This window comes from Terrapene carolina, unplaced genomic scaffold (assembly GCF_002925995.2).
Source record: "Terrapene carolina triunguis isolate 2854851 unplaced genomic scaffold, T_m_triunguis-2.0 Scaffold211, whole genome shotgun sequence".
Lineage (NCBI taxonomy): Eukaryota > Metazoa > Chordata > Testudines > Emydidae > Terrapene > Terrapene triunguis.
This window is the reverse complement of record NW_020664562.1, coordinates 1547903-1572564: the sequence shown is the minus strand read 5'-3', so window position 1 is coordinate 1572564 and position 24662 is coordinate 1547903. Positions and strand designations below refer to the sequence as shown.

Sequence of the window (24662 nt, the reverse complement as noted above, 5' to 3'; positions counted from 1 at the left end):
TGTTTGACTACACTCAAGGATCATTCTTAAAAGTGTTCAAGACCAAATAATCCAATTTAGCTAAATATATGGTCTAAAGACAAAGCAGTACAATAAAAGGAGACATGCATACCTTCCTGGGAAGCAAATGCTTGCAGCTATATGCTTCAAAGATATGCATTTCAGCTAGTAATAATGATTTTACAAGTTACAACTCTTTACATATCACTTTAAAGTTTAACCCACTAGTTTGTGCCAGCTTTGTCCTTGGTATCTCCCTGTACTTTCCCATATTTTGTTTTGAATATTACACTCCATGTGTTGATGAGCCATGAAAGTAAATCCTAACTGAACTTGATACAAAGCATTCATGCATCTTTGCTTTGCCATGTTTCCTATTTTTCTAATTGTAAAGCCGATTTCAGCTTTGACAAATGTAGTAGGATATTTGACATGGGTGAACAGAATTGTGGGGAGAGCACAATACTTAATGTAGCTTCCCAACACATATATATTATGTGTTCATTATATTAATATTGTGTTCATAATATCTATTAATGTAGTGTATTCTACACCTCACTACGTATTGGCTAACAAAGTCCTAGGATTTCAAACCTCTTCTTCTGTCCATTCAGTGCAATCATGGTCTGAAGCAGCAACGACTAGTAACCCTTGCAATTCTGAAGAATTGTTGCTATCTGTCCCACATGCTCTTTTACACCCTGGAGACAATAAAGAGACGTTTCTCCCAAATTTCTCATACCTCCTATAGACAAATGCTAAACCTAAAAGGAAACAGCCATGCTCAAGTCCAGAATCCAAACATCATACAGAGACAAAACATGTTACGTCTTGTGAACAGAACACTTTATTAAGAACAAAGTATACAGACTGTGGTACTCTGTAGTAAGGACTCTATTTTACATAATATCACCAGTAGTCCTAAACAATTCGTTTCAAGCTACTGTGAACAAGTAGAATGACAAACAGACTTCTGTATTAGTAACAAAGAAATTCCAGAAGGAAACATGCACATTTTTGTAGAGTACAAGACTTCAATGGATTTCAATAACCACCACGCCCCCTTCCTTGGCCCCCATACCCACCTCCATAATTACCTCTATTTCCACCACCTTGGTACCCTCTATATCCCCCACCCGAGCCTCGATACCCTCCCCCAGACCCTCTATATCCCCCCCCACCTCTATAACCTCCCCCAGAACCACCTTGGTATCCTCTTCCTCCAGAGCCACCTTGGTACGAGTTATAGCCTCCACCACCATAGCCTCCACCTCTATAGCCAGAGCCACGCTGGTTAACTCCCCGTCCTCTGAATCCACCTCCATTGTCATATCGAGCCATTTTGGGTGGACGAGGACCATCTCCAAACCTAGGAAAGAAAAGTTTTAAGAAAAAATTAATTTAACACCCACAACTTTATAGGATTCAATATTTTCATCACAATCAGAGTGGAGAGTTCCAAAAACATAAAAACTCCCACTTCTCTTATGCAGCAGAGCAGTATGCTCAAATCCCACACCCAACTTAGACATTTGCTCCCTGTAAAGCTTCATTAAAGAGCAGCCCGGAGTGATCTCATCTGGTCCAGGACCACACCCATTCTGAAAAAATTCTAAAGCGGAGATAAAATTGTCCACTGATGTGGACTTTGTCAAAAATAACCACTCATAGGTAGGGGTGGCAGTTTTCAGCTTATGTGGGAAGTGCTGGGCTCTCTATTTTGCCCCTCGTAGGTATGTTTAAGAAAAAATAGAAGTTGGTCCCTCATTTTGATCAGTTACCTATACTCCATACAGTGGAGTCTCCCCCACTTTTATTAAATTATTTACATCAGAAATAAGGAATGAAACAGGTTATTAGAGGCAGGGCTGCCTGACATGTCCTACTATAAGACTGTTTTCAATTGTTTATAACTTTGCCAAAGTCCCATTATGGGGCTGAAGTTTTCCATGCCAGCCACTTGCCTCAGGCTGAATTTCAACCAAAGTGGTTCAGCCGTTTCCGTTTGAGGCTACTGCTAACAATGGTCCAATGATACACAGAAAGCACAGTTTCTGTTCTGCTTATATAACAGCAGAATAACGAACATTAAAGTCTCTGAAGTCATTAACATTTAGCCCTGTAAATTCACCCAGCATTTGAGAAAATAATGGGAAACAGCCTGCAGGAGAAGGAAGAGCGGACTGGAAATAGGATGTGCTTGACATAGTTAGGGAAGGGGTGGGGTGGAGGGGAAAGAGAGTCAGCCTGTTCCTTAAAGCAGAAAGGATACTGAAACAGGAACTTCCTCCTCCCCCCCATGCAGCCCTTCAGCAGCTGTACTAGGACTGATACTGAAGCAGAGAAAAGATTCTTTGTTAGAACTTTCATGTGTATACATCACAGAGCTCTACAGCTCCCTTTCCCCATACACAGCCATGTTTACCAGTGATATGGAAAAGCACAAATAGATATTGTATTATGAGAAGTGGTGAGACTCGTGTGGACTGAGACCAACTATTTTCAGATATTTTTGTAAAAACTGCAAAAGTGGTTCTTGCTGTCTAATGGTTTGCTGTGCTGAGCAACACAGGTACAGTTTATAGTGGTTTATGAGCCTGGAGAACTTTTGATTTCTATCATTCTTTATACAGACTGGATGAGGAGCTTCAGCACCCATACTCTACAAGAGAAATCCCAACCCTGATGTGTGCTTTGCCCACACTGAATCTGACTAAATCTGAATCTGAGCTAATTCGGTTTAAACTAAATGGAAGGATTAACAGAATTAAATCAGAGACTAGGGTTTACGATTTCAAAAGGGCTAACTTTAATAAATTAAGGCGACTAATTAGGGAAGTGGATTGGACTAACATATTTATGGATCTAAAGGCGGAAGGCGCCTGGGATTATTTCAAATTGAAGTTGCAGGAGCTGTCGGAGGCCTGTATCCCGAGAAAGGGAAAACGGTTCGTAGGCAGGAGATTTAGACCGAGCTGGATGAGCGAGCGTCTCAGAGGGGTGATTAAGAAAAAACAGAAAGCGTACGAAGAGTGGAGGGATCAGCAAAGAAACCTACCTTATTGAGGTCAGAGCATGTAGAGATGGAGTGAGAAAGGCCAAAAGCCGTGTAGAGTTGGACCTTGCGAGGGGAATTAAAACCAATAGCAAGAGGTTTTATAGCCATATAAATAGGAAGAAAACAAAGAAAGAAGAAGTGGGACCGCTGAAGACTGGAGATGGAGTTTTTCGCCTTCCTCCGCAGCATGGGGCAGGGGTCACTGGCTGGAGGATTCTCTGCGACTTGAAGTCTTCAAATCATGATTTGGGGACTTCAACAGCTGAGTCAAGGGAGAGAATTATTCCAGGAGTGGGTGGGTCAGCTTTTGTTGCCTGCATCATGCGGGAGGTCAGACTAGATGATCATATTGGTCCCTTCTGACCTTAAAGTCTATGAGTCTATGAGTGGAGATTAAGGATAATCTAGGCATGGCACAATATCTAAACGAATATTTTGCATCGGTCTTTAATGAGGCTAATGAAGGGCTTAGGAATAGAGGCAGCGTGACAGAGGTGAATAAAGGAGGGGGGGTTGACATTACCGTATCCGAGGTAGAAGCCAAACTCGAACAGCTTAACAGGACTAAATCGGGCGGACAGGATGATCTTCATCCGAGAATATTAAAGGAACTGGCGCGAGAAATTGCAAGCCCGTTAGCGATAATTTTTAATGAATCTGTAAACTCGGGGGTGGTACCGTTGGACTGGAGAATAGCTAATGTGGTTCCTATTTTCAAGAAGGGGAAAAAAAGGTGACCCGGGTAACTACAGGCCTGTTAGTTTAACATCTGTAATATGCAAGGTCTTGGAAAAAATTTTGAAGGAGAAAGTAGTTAAGGACCTTGAGGTCAATGGCAATTGGGACAAATTACAACATGGTTTTACGAAAGGCAGATCGTGCCAAACCAACCTGATCTCCTTCTTTGAGAAAGTAACAGATTTTTTTAGATAAAGGAAATGCGGTGGATCTAATATACCTCGATTTCAGTAAAGCGTTTGATACGGTACCGCATGAGGAATTATTGGTTAAATTGGAAAAGATGGGGATCGATATGAAAATCCAGAGGTGGATAAAGAACTGGTTAAAGGGGAGACTGCAGCGGGTCGTACTGAAAGGTGAACTGTCAGGTTGGACGGAGGTGACCAGTGGAGTTCCTCAAGGTTCGGTTTTGGGTCCGATTTTATTTAATCTATTTATTACTGACCTTGGAACTGAATGTAGAAATGGGCTGATAAAGTTTGCGGATGACACAAAGTTGGGAGGTATTGCCAATTCGGAGAAAGATCGGGATATCCTAGTAAACTGGAGTAATAGTAATAGGATGAAATTTAATAGTGAGAAGTGTAAGGTGATGCATTTAGGGATGACTAACAAGAATTTTAGTTATAAGCTGGGGACGCATCGGTTGGAAGTAACGGAGGAGGAGAAGGACCTCGGAGTCCTGGTTGATCACAGGATGACTATGAGTCGGCAATGTGACGTGGCCGTGAAAAAAGCTAATGAGGTCTTGGGATGTATTAGGCGAGGTATTTCTAGTAGGGATAAGGAGGTGCTGCTTCCGTTATACAAGGCACTGGTAAGACCTCATTTGGAGTACTGTGTGCAGTTCTGGTCTCCCATATTTAAAAAAGGATGAACTCAAACTGGAACGGGTACAGAGAAGGGCCACTAGGATGATCCGAGGAATGGAAAACCTGTCTTATGAAAGGAGACTCGAGGAGCTCGGTTTGTTTACCCTAAGCAAAAGAAGGCTGAGGGGGGGATATGATTGCTCTCTTTAAATATATCAGAGGGATAAATACCAGGGAGGGAGAGGAATTATTTCAGCTCAGTACTAATGTGGACACGAGAACAAATGGATATAAACTGGCCGTCGGGAAGTTTAGGCTTGAAATTAGACGACGGTTTCTAACCGTCAGAGGGGTGAAGTTCTGGAACAGCCTTCCGAGGGAAACGGTGGGGGCGAAAGACCTCTCTGGCTTTAAGATTAAGCTTGATAAGTTTAGGGAGGGGATGGTTTGATGGGATAACGTGATTCTAGTCAATAGGTCAATAACGTGCCATCGCTGGTAATTAGTATCAATGGTCAATGCGGGTCTGGCTGGAGAATCTTGCCCGCATGCTCGGGGTTCTGCTGATCGCCATATTTGGGGTCGGGAAGGAATTTTCCCTCCAGGGTAGTTTGGCAGAGGCCCTGGAGGTTTTTCACCTTCCTCCGCAGCATGGGGCAGGGGTCGCTGGCTGGAGGATTCTCTGCGACTTGAAGTCTTTAAATCATGATTTGGGGACTTCAACAGCTGAGTCAAGGGAGAGAATTATTCCAGGAGTGGGTGGGTCAGCTTTTGTGGCCTGCATCATGCGGGAGGTCAGACTAGATGATCATAATGGTCCCTTCTGACCTTAAAGTCTATGAGTCTAATGTTAGAGTAGTGTTTTCTGCTCTTAGGCAGCCATTAGGACCAAGGGGGAATCCTAGCATCACACAGTATGATTAGATAAGCACTCAAGAAATGAGGCACTGATCTCTTCAGGAAGAGTATTTGTGGTAGAATGGAGAAGTCAAACACTATCAACCAAATACATTTCTCTCCTTGCCTGCAGTTCAACCATTACTATATCTCCAGAGATTTGGGAAAAGTCATCTTTACATCTTAAATCTGTTTTGTATAATGAGCAACACAAATTGCCTGCAATTTCATACCCTTCACGTCAATCTAAATATCCTTGAGTAGGTGGAAATCACACATGCTCAGAGTATGTAAAATTCAGTAGACAAGTTAATGCCCACCACTGCAAATCCAAATCAACTCTACAGCTGCCAGAATGTTCAAGCCATATGATGTACACACCAGGGTACCATGGCCTCTTGGATTACAACTACAGGTCTGTCACATATTACGCGCATTTAACATGCGCGATTTCAGCTTTACGCAGTCGGCAAAAACAAAAAAAAGAAAAACAACAATTTTAATACTGTACCTGTAGTGCGGGCAATTCCGCCCGCCATTACACTCAATGTAATTTTGACGATATGCGATTTTTGCTTTACGCGTTGACTGCGGAACGTAACCCCAGTATAAGATGCGACAGACCTGTACCATATTCTGAATTTGACAGTAGGGTTAAATTGAAATTAACTTGTTCAAACACTTCATACCAAGATCAGTCTTCTGGTGTGAAGTTTATTGCAGGCCAGTGAAACGGTTACTCTCTGCAGAGTAACCATCTGTGCGTACCAAGTTGCTATAGTTTAACCATACTCTCCCAGGTTTTTGAAAGATTTCTACTTCAGGGCCTAACGGTTATGTTATTTCAGTTTCCTGAAACTACTATGCATCATTTTTTATAATTCTGCTAGTAATGGGAGGGTGACATACGTGGCCTGGGGAAGGAATTACAGTCAGTATACTTTGTGTATGTGATGGTGTGCATTTCCCAAACAGTTCAAAATCATGCATGAGTACAGCAGCCCCCTCAATTCGTTTGTGAAATCCAGAAGATCCTTGGTACATGCTGTATCACAGGATAGCCAATCACACCAAACCTCATTAACTCTTAACTACAGGAGCCATCATTTTACTCTCCTTTTGTCATCCTCCATCAACCTGCAACTTCACTGCTTGCACAGTTTCTTAGGAAGATTTTCAGACATTATGATTCACTGAAAATATGAGTATATAAAAACTTCAACACTCATTATCCACATCAGGCAGCCTGCTTCCAAACTAAATCCCACAACAGGAGTTTTTGCTGGCATAGGAGTTCAGACACATTTTGGCCTTCGGAATGTTTAGGCTTTCCAAGTTACCAGGAATGTTTTCCTACTCCAAGGATCCAGCTGTATACGTGAACAGACTGGCGCTAACCTTGTGTTGCCCGCCATGAGGTTGATGCCAGCCGCTGAAGGCCTGGAGATTTGGCGGATCACATTCAGCATTCGCTCATTCACTGGGTCCAGCTGGCTAATGATTTCAGGATCTTTAGTTACTTCAACAACAAGAGCTTCCATTGCTGCACGTAGGGCAGTGACACAGGCAGCTGCATCATGAGACATCCGCAATTTAATCCTAGAGCAGGAAAAACGATTTCAAAATGAAGATCTCTCTAGATATAGAGCATCATAGCCTACAGGAGAGAGGCTGTAGAGAACAATGTTCCACAGAGCAGGTGTTCAGTGCGTCTAGTGCCAACCACCACAGAAAACACTTAGAACTTCAAAGTTAAGAGTATGGATAACACCCTAACGATGGGGAATGCCGCCATCTGGAACCGAAAAACTATGATTGGCAACATGAGAGATTCCCCAGCACTGAGAGAAATCAGAAGCCAATTAGAACAGCTGCTACATTTTTGAGTCCCTGCTCTTCGGACCTGGGGAACGCTTCAGGTACTACCAGTTACTACTCCATTACCCTCTGGGAATAAAAGATGCCAAAACGTTAAAGCAGGCTCAAAAATACAGGAGCTCTTCAAGGCTCTGTTACGGACACAAAGATATCATCAAAAACTACTCACCATCCCATAATCTCAAATTTGACAAATGTTAGTGAACTAAGCTTCAACTCTGAGAAGTGGGTAGGCATTAACCTCATTGTAAAGACTGTCTTTTTACCTCTGTTTCCCAATTACTTGCCAAAGGTCACAGGAAGTCAGTAGCAGAGCAAGCACTCCTGACCCAGTCCTGTGTCTTAACGATGAGGCTATCTTTCCTCCTGCTTGTCTATGAGGCGGTGACCCAAATTCTACACTGCCTCTAATTCAGATCTGATCTCAGGGAAAGCAGCTTTTGTGGAATCCAGCCAGTGCCTCATGTTTTCAATTTAGGAACATAATCTACAGAAAAAACAGGAGCTGCCAAAATAAACTGTTCCCCCATCCTTACACACACCAACGAGAATACTCTGACGAAATTCATCTGTTACTGCACGGCCTGACCTACATTTCCCATACTAAACATACTTATAGCTATGTCACCAGCTGTTTCTCCTCACAATTATCCATGATCAACTAGGAAGTTCATACCAGTCATCCACCAGAATGATCTCTCCATCAGATAAGACTTTCTTTGAGGCAAACAGAAGCAGCTGCAGCGGGCTCACCAAAGTCATTCCTTTAGCAGAGATAGCTCGTGTTCGGATCTGCAGGTAGAAGAAGAACATGGTTTCCCATTTCAAGAACTAAGACGGCTCTTTCTTCCACTGGCCATGGAAACTAACAGAATTTTTTACAAACAGGATAATCCCTGGGAGATTGTATTTATTACTAATCCATTGAGAGACAGAGCTCGTCAGATCAGGACAGATGCTGTGAATCCAGCTTTGGTTGGTTGAAACAAATTCATTACCATTTAAAAGCTGTTCATTTGTCCATGTGAAGTGAATTTTGTGGTCTCAATGCAGTTCCTAAGGAACAGGTGTCACTTTACCAAAAACACCTCAAGTTTTGTCAATCTCAGCACAATGCCCCAGCATCAGATGGAACTCTCCTCTCACCCTAAAGATAGTCCATACAACAGATCTGGGATGCTGCACTTTGGTAGGGCACTCTAGGGGAAGCTTGCAATCTGTTCTTTGGATAGTCAGTGATCCATATATTCCTGGTGATTATACAACTGTCCCACAATTGCAGATTTTTAAATTCCTGCATAACTGTGCTAAAAACTTGGGCTTTTGTTTATATAAACAAAAACCTGAACTTGGTACTTGTTGAGAATACCTTCAAAATAGGATCTGGCATAAACCAATTCAGTGACATCTGCCCAACTCTGCAGACAGACAGACAATGGCTCTGACTATGAACTGCCTCATTCATTTCAATGGTGTGTTAGCAAGCCCAGTTACGGTTAGAGATCAGTCACTGCTGGCTGTTGTGGCAGATATTGCACTCCTCCCCAATGAGGCAGCCTGTTATCCAGGGTTGCTAGAGTGACGGGAGCAAGGAATTAATGCCTGCAGCCCCCCAAATTTATAATTCTCTCTCCCTCCCCTTTTTGCGCAGGAGTGAAGAGGAGATGGAATCCCCTCCCCAGCACCAAAAGACTCAAATGCATTCTGGGTAACAAAACACAAGCTACTTGCCCTCACCTTCATGGGTGCCACAAGCCATAGCTGTCCCCTGTTCAGCTCCTTAAACCTCCATCATGCCCCTTGACTCTATAAAGCAGTTACTTGTCAGTACAAAGGTATGCAGCACACTGAACACTTGGGGACTGTGCACAATATAAAATAAATGAACATGGAATTCTGAATCAGCTGACCTTGAGCAGGGAACAGCAAGAGGAGAGGGCTAATTCCAGTTTTTTTTGCCATACAACAGAAAAGCCTTGGAATACAGGATTCCAGGGCTGCAATCCACTCTGTTTCACTAGCACTAACATTTTCATTAAAGAAATAGAACAGTGCCAGAGAGACTCCTTTTGAAATGAAGAATGGGCATAAAGTTTTGTAACCTTATCAAAGAAGGTATTTCACGGTTCTCTTTACCTTTTCACCAAAAACAAAGAAAGGAGATGGATACTTCATGTCCTGGCTGCTGAAAGGACAGTTGACGGATGACTTGTGGATAAGTGCATTGCGCCCCTCAGTGGTAAGAATTTTCCTCTTCTCCTTGTGATAGCAGACGTTAGGGTATACACCAAAAGCAAGCAGGGAAATCACAACATCTAGATTGTTATCTGGTCCAGTGTTGTTAAATATCTGAGTCATCAAACACTCTGTTGACAGAACAGAAAACAGGCTACTTTCCAGATCTCGCATAGTGCAGTGCAACTAAGTTATTCAGGATCTTTGATCTGAACATTTACTGACTCAACTATTTATTTAGGCATTGGTTCTCAAGACACCTCTGCCCTTAGAAAAGGACATTTTAATGCTGCATCACAACAACATTAAAGAACTGTATTTGTAATGAGTAAACTGAACACACATTTTCTAGTATTCAATGAGGAAAGAGCTGAAAAATAAACTACAAATTAAAGCCATTCCCCTTCCCACACGCTCAAGAACAAGGACATAAAAGCTTGTCCAGGAGTAGCTGTATCACATCTTTTTTTTCCTCATTTGTTTTGGAGACATAGGACCTCCCAAAGAGGTCAAGTTGGATGTTGTAATAGTGTCACTGCTTGTCACAACAAACCTGGAGTCCCAGGTTGGGGGTTGTTGGGTCATTCAGCCCAGAAAGAGAATTATTGTAGCATTTATCCTTGAGAACAGAGGGAGAAAGACTATTGGATATTAAGAAAATGAAAGGGAGAGCAACACTTTGGATTCCCATCAACTTTTTAACATGGAACAAAACTTCCAGAGATTATCAAATCTAGAACCTGTCCCATCTTTAGGAAACACTGCAAAACCTTCCTCTTCAAAAAAAAGGGCTTTTCTTCCACCACAAGAATGGAAACTCTCTGCATTGACTCCTAACCCAAAGACCCCAACCCAAGCATACTCCTCAAACAAAGTCAACCTTACAAGAACAAAATAAATGTAAACCGCCCCAAACCCTACCCCAATCAAAGTTTTTACCTTGAAAATGGGTGAGAGGCAAGGACCCCATAAAGTCCACTAGGGACCTGGCCATTGCTATTAATTTTATGCAGAAGGCACTAAAATTTACTAGATTTCAAGTTGACAACATCTCTATAAATTCAACCTAATTTGGATACTTATAGGTACCTTCCTTAAATTTGGTCTTCTCTCTGAATAGATTCCATTTGAAAGTAAATCTGACTTCTTGCCATTTGCACATGGCTGTATTAAGTCATGTCTTGCTCAATCCTATATTGGTGACTAGCTGAGAGATTTTGCTATGTATTGTAACATTCTCACTGCTTAATGGAAATGAAAACTCAAATACAAAGAATTCTAAGCTAACATGCTATGTAGTGAAGATTGAGCACAAGCCCAGAAAACTACAGAGCAGGAAAGGCAGTGTTCAGATCCTGTGGGGAGGTAATGCCCTGAGTAATTCCCTTCGGATAATGCAACAGCTATGCCAAGTGATTTTGGAAGGGCAGTCTCTAGCTCTTCTCATCTAGAAGGAATATCACTGCAATATGGAGCATATATGGCAGAGGTAAGAGGCAGAGAAGTATGAGAAGCAAAACCATGGAGATGGATCTGAAAAGACAACTACCACTTAAAACGTCAAATTCCTCATAACCTTGCCCTCCAGAATTTACCACCACTGCAGTGCTAAATTCACAAGCAGTTGTAGGGCTTGTTTACACTGTGCATTAGTCCACACTAGAGGGGTGTAAGTTCTAGTGTGCACTAGAGTGTTCCACACTGATTGGTCCGCATGGACCCTGCTGGCACACACTAAGTTCCCTAGTGCTCATTAACGTAGTCCCAATATGCGCACTAATGCAGTGTAGACAAGTCCTTAAATTGCTCTTCCGCTAGGAGAGGCAGAATGCATGCAACAACACTCAGGTGGAAGCTGTTTTAACAGCACAACAGTGCTGGGGCAAAGTCACCATGGGCCCATATGCTGTGTATTCACCATTATTGGGCTATTAGCCAGCCAACAGGTTGGAAACCTATCCCTCAACTCTCAAAGATTGAAGAGGACAATACTGAAATGACTACTTCCATGGAATATTACCTTCCGGAAAGCCAGAATTGATAAGAATATCTTTAAGCTGGACTTTGGCTTCCCAAGTCATCCTGAGTGTAGCCATGTTGAGCCTTTTGTGTTCACAGAATCTTATTTCTGCATCTTCACCGCCCATTCTAAAAAGGAAACAGTCAAGACAGACTCACTTGGACTCAAGAAGATCTGTACAAGAGAAGAATGAGTGCCACAAACGGAAACTCTAACACAGCCATTTGGCTATCTAGTCAGGTCACATAGTTGCTCACCCAATATTACCCTTAATCTTCCATCAAGTTCTGTGCTAAGCCAACATACCTTGCGTCATCCCAGGCCTGGAAGACTGAAAGCAAGGCTACATGATCTGAAAACCTGTTCCCCGCAAAATTCCTATGGACGTAACCCAGTCGTTTACCCTCACTGATGAAAGGCTCAGGGAAGCAGGTGGCAGCGGAGATGGTACACACAGCATCTCCTACACTGAAACAAAAACCATAGAAGTATTTATGACTGGGTTTGTTCCTAGACTTGTTGCCAACAGCTGTTACAGGCCCACTGACATGAGTAAAAACTTCCTGCTTAAGGACATGGGCCTCATTACCTCAGTACTTATTCTTAGAGAGACTTCTTTACAGCAGCTCTTCCCAGGGTAAAGACATTAATTAGATCAAATGACAGTGGCTGGAATTTCACAGCACATTCATGAATATTATGCCTCTTCCCCTCCCCCATCTGTTCTCACAATCCTGTTCACTACCCTCTTCCAGAAAATGGGCTCTCCAACACCACCCCTCATGATTAAAACCAACGCCCGCATACCTCTATTGATGAATATTCAGTCCCGTGGTTCTTTTCACCTCGTCTCTCAAATGCTAACTGTTCACATCTCCCCAACCACAGTTCACTCCGATCTTACAAGTGTTCAGTGTCCCATTCCCCCACTTCATAAATATTCAGTCTCTACTGGTGCCATTCAGTTCCTCCCTAGCTCATGAATATTTGGCTCCCTACACTCAGTGATGTTATTTGTCTCCTAATCTCATGAATATTCAGTTTCCTCCCCTTCCCCTCCACGCCATCACCCACAGTGCCATTCACGGCCCATCTGGGTGCATCTTTTTTTTGACATTATTGGATGCCTGAAGATTCAGGAACACAGGGCAAGACAGCCAAGAATCATCATTGATACTGAGGAACTTACTAGAAAATGCAGCCCATTATCATCATCTTGCCCAGACGAGGTTCAATGGGGAGTTTAGCAAGGATTCTCCCAAGAGGTGTCAACTCATCATTAGAGTCCAGGGCATCCAGCTCTGAAACAAGCGATTAACTGATCAGCAAAGATGGTTCTGGCAGTTGCCTAAGGCTAGTCTACACTGACAACGCTAAAGCGATGCCATGGCAGTGCTTTAACGTGGCTTGTGTGGTCATAGCAGAGTGCTGGGAGAGAGCTCCCAGCGCTCTAAAAAAACCCACCTCCACGAGGGGCGTAGCTACCAGCGCTGGGAGCGTGGCTACTAGTGCTGGTGCACTGGCTACACTGGTGCTTTACAGCACTGAAACTTGCTGCGCTCAGGGGGGTGTTTTTTGCAGCACTGTAAATTGCCAGTGTAGACAAGCCCAAAGTCAAACCAAAGATTTAATTAGCCCTTGGATGAGAGATTGAGAAGTTTAAGAACTTAAACAATGAAGTTCACCCAAGTGTTCTGAAGGAACTCATATGAAATTGCAGAACTACTAACTGTGATATACAACCTTTGCTTAAATCAGCCTCTGTAATCACAAAAAGAACAGGAGTACTTGTGGCACCTTAGAGACTACTGGAAAGTAACTACTGTAACACCAATTTTCAAAAAAGGGCTCCAGAGGCGATCTGGCAATTATAGGCCAGTAAGCCTAACTTCAGTAACAAGAAAATTAGTTGAAACTATAGGAAAGGACAGAACGACTGGACACAGATAAACACATTATGTTGGGGAAGAGTCAACACAGCTTTTGTAAAGGGAAATCATGCCTCAATAATCAGAATTCCTTGAGGGTATCAAAAAGCCTGAAGACAAGGGAGATCCAGTCCAAATAGCCTATTTGGACTTTCAGAAAGCCCTTGACAAGGTCCCTTACCAAAGGCTCTTAAGTAAACTAAGCAGTCATGGGATAAGAGGAAGGTCCTCTCACGGATCAATAACTTGTTAAAAGATAGGAAAGAAAGGGTAGAAATATATAGTCAGTTTTCACAATGGAGAGAGGTAAATAGTGGGGGCTACCTAAGGATCTGTATTGACCACCTGTGCTGTTCAACATATTCATAAGTGATCTGGAAAGGGGCGTGAACAGTCAGGTGGCAAAATTTGAGACTATGGTACTCAAGATAGTTAAATCCAAAGCTGCAAGGAGTTACAAAGGGATCTCACAAAACTGGGTGACCAAGCAGTATAGAAGTACAAAATAATTATAACACAATCCATCAGCCTAGATCAGACTTCTTTTGAACCAGTCTCCCAAATGCTTTAATGCAGTGGACTCAGTCGCATCTCATATATATGAGTCTCACAGCTGAAGATACAGTAGTAGCCAGCTTCACAAGATCCTCGTAAAATGTAACAAAACAAGCCTGAAACTAGGAAGTCAAATAGAGGAACATTTGTGTTCTTCTAAGCACTGCTCCAGTTTCAGAAACTCACTGCTACCCAGAAAATGCATTCCAGAGCCACAAAGGAGGTCTTCAGACATCAGGTTGTTCCAGCCAAAGAAAACCTAGAAATATAAATGTCTATCTAGCAATATAAATGTCAAAGCTACTTACAACTGACCTTGAGACCCTCAACCATTCAAAGCTGTAAATGTCACATCTCTTGGTTTGCTAACAAAGAACCTTGTGGCCCAACAGCAGGAGTACCTCTGAGTGTGTGCTCTGCTTCAATCACTGCATCCAAAGGTGGTGGTTCTATCGCTTTGGCCAAGAATTGTCCAATCCCTCCCAGTCGCAGAAGTTTGATGCTCAAAGCAATTTCATGCAGTGGTGTTCTGAACATTTCAGGTGTCATGTGAGTTTCAAGCCTGAAAACAGTGAGGGGAGAACAAAACAAGTCAACCTTCTAGACATATGCATTCCCGATCCCCAATACAGATCATCCCATCAAGTGCAACCTAGCCTTCCTACATGAATACATTCACCAAGTTACCTCATCAATCCACCCTCAGTGACTTCCTGCAACCTGCACTGATTAACAGTACTTATCTTCAGAAATTCCCATTTCCCTTCCAACTGGAACCCTCTCTCTCTCTCTTTCTCTCTCTCATCTCCTTGCCTTTCCACAACCAAACTTGAATGCTAGAACAGATCTTCCATTCCTCAGGCAGGTCAATTACTTCCAGGCTGCCTATTACCACTACCCTGTTTCCAGTTTCCAGGCTGGCTACTTTGTCACCTCCACTCCCAACACCATCTGCTGGTCCCTGGTTCATTTGGGTTAACAAGGAGGAGTGCTCTTACTGGAAACAGGCCAAGTATTTATTTCTAGAAACATGGAGATGTGGTGGGGATGGAGCTCTTGGGCCCCTTTCTCCCTAACACGGTGCCTTCAGTCTCTTTGCCTTGAGGACCACAGTTCAAGTGTTAACCCCTAGAAATGATTGAGTTTTTGAACAGTTAGTATCCTATGTGATGTTTGGGATAAACATGCCTCCCAAATGAACATGGTCCCATCCATTTCTACTTCTTACCCTTGCTTCCACAGTTCAAACTGTCTTTCTCCTTCTACGCTGCATGAAGCTAGGCTTTCACAGATTCCAAGGCCAGAAGAAATCATTGTAATCATCTAGTCTTATCTCCTGTACAACACAGGCCATAGAATTTCCCAAAATAATTCCTCATGCATATAATTTAGAGAAACATCCAATCTTGATTTTAAAACTGCCAGTGATGGGAGGATCCACCACAACGTTTGGTAAATTGTTCCAAGGGTTAATTATTCCCATGGTAAAAAATTTATGTCTTATTTTCAACTGGCTCATGTTATACCTTTCTCTGCTAGAGTGAAGAGTCCATTCAATATTTGTTCCCCATGCAGATACTTATACAATTAGGTCACCCTTTAAACTTTTTCTTTGTTAATCTCACATTGAGCACCTTGAGTCTATCATGATAAAACATGTTTTCTAATCCTTTAATCATTCTTGTGGCTCTTCTCTAAACCCTCTCCAATTTATCAACTTTCTTCATAAAATGACATCAGAACCGTACAGAGTATTCCAGCAGCAGTTGCACCAGTGCCAAATACAGAGCTAAAATAACCTATGCTTCTAATAGAGATTCCAATTCAGGCAAGGATTGCATTAGCCTTTTCAGCCACAGCACTGCACTGGGAGCTCATGTTCTCCTCATTATCCTGGGAAGCAGGATGTTTTTGGTTTTTTTGAGAGAGAGATCATGGTGGCTACAGTTCCCCAATCTGTAAGTATGGCCTACATTCTTTGTTCTCAGATGTCTACATTTAGCCTATTAAAACTGATTGCTTGCACCCTGTTTACCATGCAATCCTGTTCATTCTATTAATGGCCTGTTCTCTTCATTATTTATCATTCCCTCAGTCTGTGTCATCCACAGACTATCAGTTGTTCTATTTTCTTCCAGATCACTGACAACAACAAAAAAAAAGTTAAATAGTGTAGGATCAAGAACCAATCCCTGTGGGACCCCATTGGAAATACACGACTCAATCTCCTGTTTACAATTTGTCTGTTTAAGCACAGTAATTCCTGGGGTTCCATGTTCTCTGTGGTAAGCTGAACTTAAATTCTGACAAGACCCCATGATTTCTTTAACAGCATGCAACTAGTTTGCTGTCAGAAGTTCATAATGAATTAAGATGATCACATTATACTATAATGTGTTTAAATGTTTAATTCAACAAAGATTTTAGGAATGTTTTTATTACATGCTGCTTCAGAAACTGAGATTTCTTAACATCAATCACTGTAAACATACAGCTATCCTGCAGCTGTTGTCCAGGGGAATGGGTGTACAGTGATGTTTTGCAGGGTAGTGGGTGAAATATAGTAGAATCTGACAGCTGTGTAAGCCCCTGCAGCTGGGCAGTGAGGGTTACATGGCTGTGTCTTTGGGGAAAGGTTTGGCAGATAGGAATGAGAAGGGGTCAGGTTTCAGCAGTTTGGGAATGTTAGAGCAGATGGAAGTGGGAGAAAAACAACATTTTGGCAGCAAAAAGAGGTGTTAGCAGCTTCTGGCCAGGGAGATGGGAAAAAGGAAGAACATCTGTCTACCTGCCTCCTCTCCTCTGAGATCTTTCCCCCTCACCTGGTTCTCACCACCTTCCACACTTGCTGTCCTCTCTAGGAGAGGAGTAGGATCCCAGCATCTCTCTACACAAGCATGCACTTTTTGGTTGGTAGGATCCAGATGTCTTTTGTGGCATCTCATTCTAGAATCCCTTTTCTTTTCTTTTCAATACCTTGGGCCTCAACAGTGTCTCACTGGGTGAAGCATGGGGCTCCTTCTTCCCAGTTACTCCATCAGGCTGCTGGGCCATACTTGTCTAGTCAAGTGGGGACTGCTCCTGAAGTCACATCTCAAACAATTTCCCTGCTTTCCATGGCAGTTTTCTAAGGGGACCCACAGATTCTAGAGCGGGAACTAAATTCTGTGTCTGAGGAAATGCAACAGTTCACGGCAATCTTATCCCCATGATTTTGCATTAATCTGCTTCCTCTGCTTGGTTTGAAGTAGGTCACAACTGCATGCTCTGTAATTTATGGAGTGCTCCCAAATGTCCCTTTGTCCCAGAAGAAGAGGCACAGCCTCACCTTTCAAAGCGAGCTCTGCTGCACAGATGGAAACAGAATCCAGCCCGCACTCGGCCAGCTCGCCCTTTCCGTTGCTCAAGGTTAGTTTTTGATGCCCAGACTGTGGCATAGTTTGTCATATTGTTGTGAGCAGTGAAAAGCTTCACCTTTTGTCTGTAAAAGTAGTAAAAACAATGAAGAGCAAATATTGCCAAAGCAGGTCTGCACTGTATCATTTAATGCAGCAAAACTGGAATAAAAAAAGTTAACTGTGCTAGTCTTTCTGCTTAAAGAATAGTGCCCCCACTCACTGCATCAGAACCTGTATTTCCTGGACTTCTCCCAAAAGTTTAAATCTCAGCTCAAAGCTCTAATGCAATTAGTGATTCATGACTATAACATGCTCAAAGTGCATACAGCAAGTCAGAGTGCATAACAGACTAATATAGGAAGACTTAATATTCCCCCAGCAACCATACAATGAGAGTTTAAACATAAGAATGGCCATTCTGGGTCAGACCAAAGGTCCAACCAGCCTAGTATCCTGTCTACCGACAGTGACCAATGCCAGGTGTCACAGAGGGAGTGAACCTAACAGGTAATGATCAAGTGATCTCTCTCCTGCCATCCATCTCCACCCGCTGACAAACAGAGGCTAGGGACACCAAGGTCTGTAGTATGAAATCATCCATTTGGAAAACAGCATACAGGAATCCCACTGACACCCATATAAATACCATTAGCATGGTATTCAATTGACCAAGGACAATTTACAGATACACCAATATGGTTGTTTAACTGTGTAGATTGCTTGGGGAAGCACACAACCACTGCAGATTAGGTCTCCAAACTCAGTCTTGGGGCTACAGCAATACAAGGAAGTACTGCATGTTCGCAAAAACTACTTGGCATTCCAACAAAGAATACGTTGTGTAAAATAGAGATCTGGATCGGGAACTCACTTGCAAGAGTCTATAACGTAGACAACGTCATTGATGGTAATGCTAGTCTCAGCAATGTTGGTGGATAAAATCACCTATGAAAACAGGAAAATTGTATTAGAATACATGTATTGTAACAAGGAGCCAAGGACGGTCTGTAAGGTAACATGTAGAATGCCAGCATTAAAAAACTCCTCTCAAAAGTACAGGAGAGAGCGACGATACTACACTCTGTCTCTGTGTAGGTGACATAGTTTCACACCTTGGTCACTCCAGAAGGCACTGGATCAAACACTCTGCGCTGTTCGTCTCGAGGAATTTGTGAATGCAGGGGCAGAATTCTATAGCGGTGGCTTCCTACAATATGAACACCGGGAGGTTAAACAACTATAACTGTTATATATCAGACATTAAAGTTCAACTCTCTCTTATCCATCCACTGCTTCATACCTAAACACCTTCCTTCCACTTTCTCTCATCCATCTACTCAAACCCAGCTCTCATCCTATATAGACACACACACAAGGACCAACTCCTTCAGTCAAGTCATCTTTACATTCATCCAGTAACTGTTCTGAGGGAAGGACACAGAGTAGAAAATAACCAAATGCTGTTTGTACCAAAATGTGGATTCATTTCCAGATGCTTTTGCATGGTGTATATCAGGTTCCAGCCAGGCAAGAAGACAAGCACAGCTCCTGGAACATTCAGGGTCTCGATGTACTTTAGCAAGGCCTCAATGAGCTCAAAGGGAGTTTCCTTCTCATTCAACTGGGCCATACAACGTTTTGTTTCTGGACCATATTCATCACTACATATAAGATTACAGTTGGCCTGCAGATGTAGAGAACAAACAAAAACCCTTTAACCAGATGGCACTCTGATACTATGGGGATGAGGGCCACGCAAACCAGATAGATGAATGGGATGGATGGATGGGAAACACTGTCCTATGCTCAGTCCTGGCTCACAGGACAAGTTGGCCTGGCCTTGTTCCCCAGCTTTTTTCTATACATATTCTCTTTTCAGAATTATAAACCAGTAAAATTATAATTTAAGAGTAGGAAACTATCAAACCAATTAAATCTCCATTAGAACAAATGGAGCCATAATTACAACATCAAACTGCTTTTCTTTAAGGAAATACCAATATGTAGGTTTGAAAAAAAAAATTGTTTCTTTTAAGGAGAAATGGTCAATTTGCAATCAAGTTAAAAAAAGAGTAAGAAGTACAGGTTCTACACCTGTGCGCAAACCCTCTAACGATTTTTTTTTTGTGATTTTACAACTAAGTTTTTCCTGCTGAGGTGTTGATCTCTCCTCTGTTGCTATAAGACAGACTACAGTGCCAGCTGGGGAAAATTAGGAACTATATAGAGTAGCCCTCCCCCCCTCCCCCCCAATAACCTTGCAACCCCTCCACAACTCCTTTGGGTCAGGACCCCTACAATTACAACAAAGTGAAATTTCAGATTTAAATAGCTGAAATCATGAAATTTATTTTTAAAATCCTATGACCGTGAAATTGACCAAGATGGACCGTGAATTTGGTAGGGCCCTAGTTAAATGATCTTAGTCATTACAAGATTCAGGACTGTATCTTTTTACAGAAGATACCATCACCTACAGCCATGCAAGGAATACAAATTCTTGGTAGGCATAGTTGCTGGCAATATCTACTGCAGTAAAAGAAGTAAGCTTGAATTCACAAATCAGTTCAATTTTTTAAAACACAGGTGACGTGACAAAATGGGACTGGAACTTTATAAGGTAAATAAATACAATAAAAGCGGTTTTATCCAGCATGTTGGAGAAATGGGGGGTGCCAGTAAATGAAAAAAGCCGGTTAACTAAGGGGGAGGGAGTTTGGGTGCAGGAGGGGGCCGGATGGGCCAGATCTGGGGGGTGCTGCTCACCTCTGGCGGCTCCCCACAAGCAGTAATCTGTCCTGGCTATTTCTAGGCGGAGGTGTGGGAGGCAGCTCTGCGCGCTGCCCCCGCCCCAAGCGCTGGCTCCGCAGCTCCCATTGGCCAGGAACCAGGAGCAGCTGGGACAGGTCGCTGCTTCCAGGGAGCCACCCAAGGTGAGCGGCCCCCAGATCCGGCACCCTGCACCCCACCTGCACCCAAACTCCCTCTCAGAGTCTGCGCGCCGCACCCCAACCCCCTGCCAGCCACACACCAACTGGACTATAAACCGGACTTTCAATGAAGATCAGAAATGCCGGTTTATAGAGCTTTCCAGTTGAAGTGCTGTATAAAACAGCTTTTACTGTACATCAATTAGAGGAGCATTCAGAAAATTCAGTTAAATATATCAACAGCAATCCCACATACTATTTCAATAGTTACAAGGTTTCTGAAAGCGTTTTACTGCAACAATGTTGCAGTCATTAAAACACAGCCAGTGAATTATATAGGAATTCATTTTATACCATTGTTCTGCCGTCTGACCACTACCTCTGTCCCCTGATTAGTTACTCTTGCTCACCCATTAGTCTTTGTATAATAATGTAGGAACAATACTTTTCTGAAACACTGCAAATATTTAACCCTCAAAGAGAATCTGAAAAATTTTACTATAAAGTACTATAATTTAACTTGGTTAAATTGTGTTCTGTCCCTAACAGGACAAATGCCTCATTGATGTCCAAGTAAGAAAGTAGTACAGCAATGCATGCATTACGTTGGTGCGCTGGTTCCAGCCAGTGCTTGTTTAATTTACGTATATAAACAAGCCCAACATACATCGTCATCTTCACCACCTTCTTCATCTTTGTCTTTCCTCTTCTTATCCTTTAATGGAGGAACAAACTGAGTCATCTGAATACAGTCTTCCAGAAAATACTCTGCAGGGACAGATCCATCAAGTTAGTATAGAGGATGCCCATCAACCAGTCACATAAGCTTCACTAGAGGGACATATTCTAACCATAGCTCTACACAGGCCCTTCCTAAAGATAGCCATAAAGTTTCGAAAGAGCAGGATGAGGACTCAGAGTTTGAAGCTAGTGCTGGAGATGAGGGCTTGACTGACAGCCTTGGAAACCAAACTCCTCAATTTATACAAAGAATAAGTACAGTATGGGCAATGGCACTACAAGCTTCCCCACACTCTCCCACCATTGTTCCTCACCTCTAACCAGCCAGCCTGTCCATTCAGGCTCTTCCCATGTATTTTCCACAGCTGTTTTTATACTGGATCATTTAGGCTGGTTTATTCAAGACAATAGGTGTATGCATTATGTAGAAGCAACTCATTGTTAAATCACTATCACTATTTAACCCTCTAAGAGAAACAGAAAAATTTCACTCTGTAGTAGTTAATGTTCTCTGACTTCTTTGCCGACATAGGGTATAGACCAGATCTCAGGATACGCTGTGATTCATGTGACCTGTTTAAGCTTTTGTCCCCTCTACTCTGTGCAAGATTGAAAAGAGAATGAATAAAAGCAACTACTCAAAATACATGCTCAGCCAGTGTTTTACCTTCAACTGGGAAGGTTCTACCATAGACCTCAATGATGGGGCAATTGAAGAAGTATTCACAGAACATGCTGGTATCAATAGTGGCAGACATAAGGATAACTCTGATTTCAGGATATGCCTCAACTACGTCTCTCAGCACCACCATGAGGAAGTCAGTCTGTATATAGAGAAAACAGGAGTGTTAACCAACTAGCCAAGGCTGCCAGAAACATTTTCATTTCTCCAGTAACCCTAACAATAGATAAGCAACTATGTAATCGCCTATTCACATGAACAGCACTTCTACTACGAACCTTTCAAACTAAACTAACTTCTGAAAAACAGCTAGCATATTGGAGAATTAAGCACCTAGTTATCAACTCCCTATGCTCATTTTCCCCCTACCAGATTAGACTATCTTCTCAGTTGCTTCTAGAGTGCCTCCTTAAAGCGGTTTTGACTTCCATGTCAACAAGTTAGCACCAAAGAACCCTTTGCCGTTCTAGTTTCCAGTCCACATTAAAAAAATACAACTGAACAATTGCTGTAGTTCTACACACAGGACGTTCTACAACTGTAAATGAGAAGGGAGGTAATTGATGAGGCACTATGAAGTGGTGATCCATACTATGAAAACATTTATCGGTTTAAGTCTGGCTTATCTGTTTAGCTTTCCCTGCATTCAGACCACCTCAGTTTAAAAAACACCAGTTCTGTACAAAAATCTAACTACTCAATACAGTACATGCCCTTAATAGCATCTCTCCTATTAGAAGAGGAAAAGGTGCATCTCATCCAGTCTGGATGCCACAAACGCACGTACATTTCCTCATAGGAGGATTCATAGTACAAATGAGGAACCTAACTTTGACAAACTGAACTTTAATCATGTGATAAGATTCAGCTTTCTGGTATGGCAAGCTGAAAGATACCATTAATGACTGCTTCTTGGAGCACCTAGTCCTGGAACCCATAAGGGCAGAGCCAATCCTTGATTTAATCATAAGTGATGTGTGGGATCTGGTCCAAGAACGAATATTGATGAACAGCTCAGTAACAGAAACCATAATGTAATTAAATTTAACATCCCCCTTTTTTTGGGGGGGGGGGAGAAAAGAGGGAGGGAGGAGAGAGAAAAAGAAATTCCAAAGAAAGGGGAATGACACAAAAATGAAGAGGCTAGTTAAATGGAAATTAAAAGGAACAGTCAAGACTGAAATGCCTGCAAGTTGCATGGAAACACCACAAAGGCTTAAACTGTATGTATACCCCAAATAAAAAAATAGCACGAGGACTAAAAAACACCACCATGGTTAAACAGAGTAATAGAGATGGTTAGAGACAAAAAGACATCCTTTAAAAATTGGAAATCAAATCTTACTGAGGAAAACAGAAAGGAACAAACATTAGGAACCATTAGGAAAGGGATAGATAATGAGAGAAAATAATCATGATGCTACTTTATAAATCCATGGTATACCCACTCCTTGAATAATGCATACAATTCTGGTTGCCCCATCTCAAAAGAAAAAAAAAAAAAAAAAACTATATTAGAATTGTAAAAAGTACAGAGAAGGGCAACAAAAATGATCAGGGATATGGAACACCTTTCACACGAGGAGAGATGAAAAGGACTGGGACTACTCATCTTAGAAAAAGATAATTAAGGGTTGATGTGATAAAATCATGACTGCTGTGGAGAATGAATAAGGAAGTGTTATTTACCCTTCACATAAGAACTAGGGTTCACCATATGAAATTAATAGGCAGCAGGTTCAAAACAAACAAAAGGAAGACATGTTCACACAATGCAGAGTCAACCTGTAGAACTCATTGCCAGGGGATGTTGTGAAAGCCAAAATTATAACAGGGTTCAAAAAAACAAATAGATAAGTTCCTTGGGGGTGGCTAATAACTCACTGATAGACCTAAGATGGTAAGGGACCCTGGGACTGGATGACAGGGGATGGATCACTCGATAAACTGCCCTGTTCTGTTCACTCCTTCTGAAGCATCTGGCACCAGCCACTATCAGAAGATAGGATAAATAGGCTAGTTGGACCACTGGTCCGACCCAGTATGGCCATTCTTAGGAAAACCAAGGTAGATTCAGGTAGATTAAAAAAAAGAGTTTTTAATTAATTGTGAATAAATTCAGCACAATAGCCCCACTTTTATATTAAATGTTGCTCATTTTGCAGTGCTTTCAAGTTTTCAATTTGTTGCAGATTTTTGTACTAAAGATGAACTACTGCATTGTAGTTGTCAACTTGATGATTGGGGCTTAAGTACTAGCATATTAAGTGGTATATTACTGTAGATAAGAAAATGGAAGGGAAGGACAACAACATTTCAGTCTATCCAATTTTCACTCTTATCTTCAGCACCAAACCACTTTGTACAAAGAGTACTTGCACTGTAGTGCTCTATTTGCTAGAGAAATAGTGTAGGAGAGAGTCCTACTAAGACCTATAAAGGGACGTAAGAAGCAGCTGTGAAGCCTTGATCTTCAGCTGGAAACATCTCAGAAGTATTTCAACCAGTACTACAACTGAGAACAATTACGGAAGACTCAGATCCATACAATTTAGTAAAATGCACAATTCCCTTTCACGTAAGACAGGAACACATACACAGCATACAGAGTAAACAGTAAGCAAACACAAAAGACCTGGTAAACAGGTAAAGCAATCCAGACCTCCAACTCAGTAACTCACATTAATGTCTCTCTCATGGATCTCATCCACAATAACGTGACTAATTCCACGGATCCCAGCCTCCAGTTTTCTTAGGAGGACACCTTAAAAAAGGAATTCACATTAA

General features: G+C 42.1%; 1 protein-coding gene across 2 annotated transcripts in view; it reads right to left on the bottom strand.

The window, feature by feature from the left end:
* Window positions 1-1044: 1044 nt before the first annotated feature.
* Window positions 1045-24662, bottom strand: part of LOC112113469 (ATP-dependent RNA helicase A) — a 47301-nt gene continuing 23683 nt past the window's right edge. For both annotated transcript variants that reach the window (XM_026655860.1, XM_026655861.1), the window contains 15 exons: window positions 24557-24639; window positions 21861-22017; window positions 21120-21220; window positions 18993-19206; window positions 18635-18729; window positions 18394-18467; window positions 17453-17605; window positions 14526-14686; window positions 12831-12942; window positions 11948-12109; window positions 11642-11769; window positions 9523-9752; window positions 8063-8178; window positions 6907-7107; window positions 1045-1369 (listed from right to left, as the gene is read on the bottom strand). In XM_026655860.1, the coding sequence (XP_026511645.1) occupies window positions 1045-1369; window positions 6907-7107; window positions 8063-8178; window positions 9523-9752; window positions 11642-11769; window positions 11948-12109; window positions 12831-12942; window positions 14526-14686; window positions 17453-17605; window positions 18394-18467; window positions 18635-18729; window positions 18993-19206; window positions 21120-21220; window positions 21861-22017; window positions 24557-24639 (2312 nt within the window). The remainder of the gene's footprint in view (window positions 1370-6906; window positions 7108-8062; window positions 8179-9522; window positions 9753-11641; window positions 11770-11947; window positions 12110-12830; window positions 12943-14525; window positions 14687-17452; window positions 17606-18393; window positions 18468-18634; window positions 18730-18992; window positions 19207-21119; window positions 21221-21860; window positions 22018-24556; window positions 24640-24662) is intronic.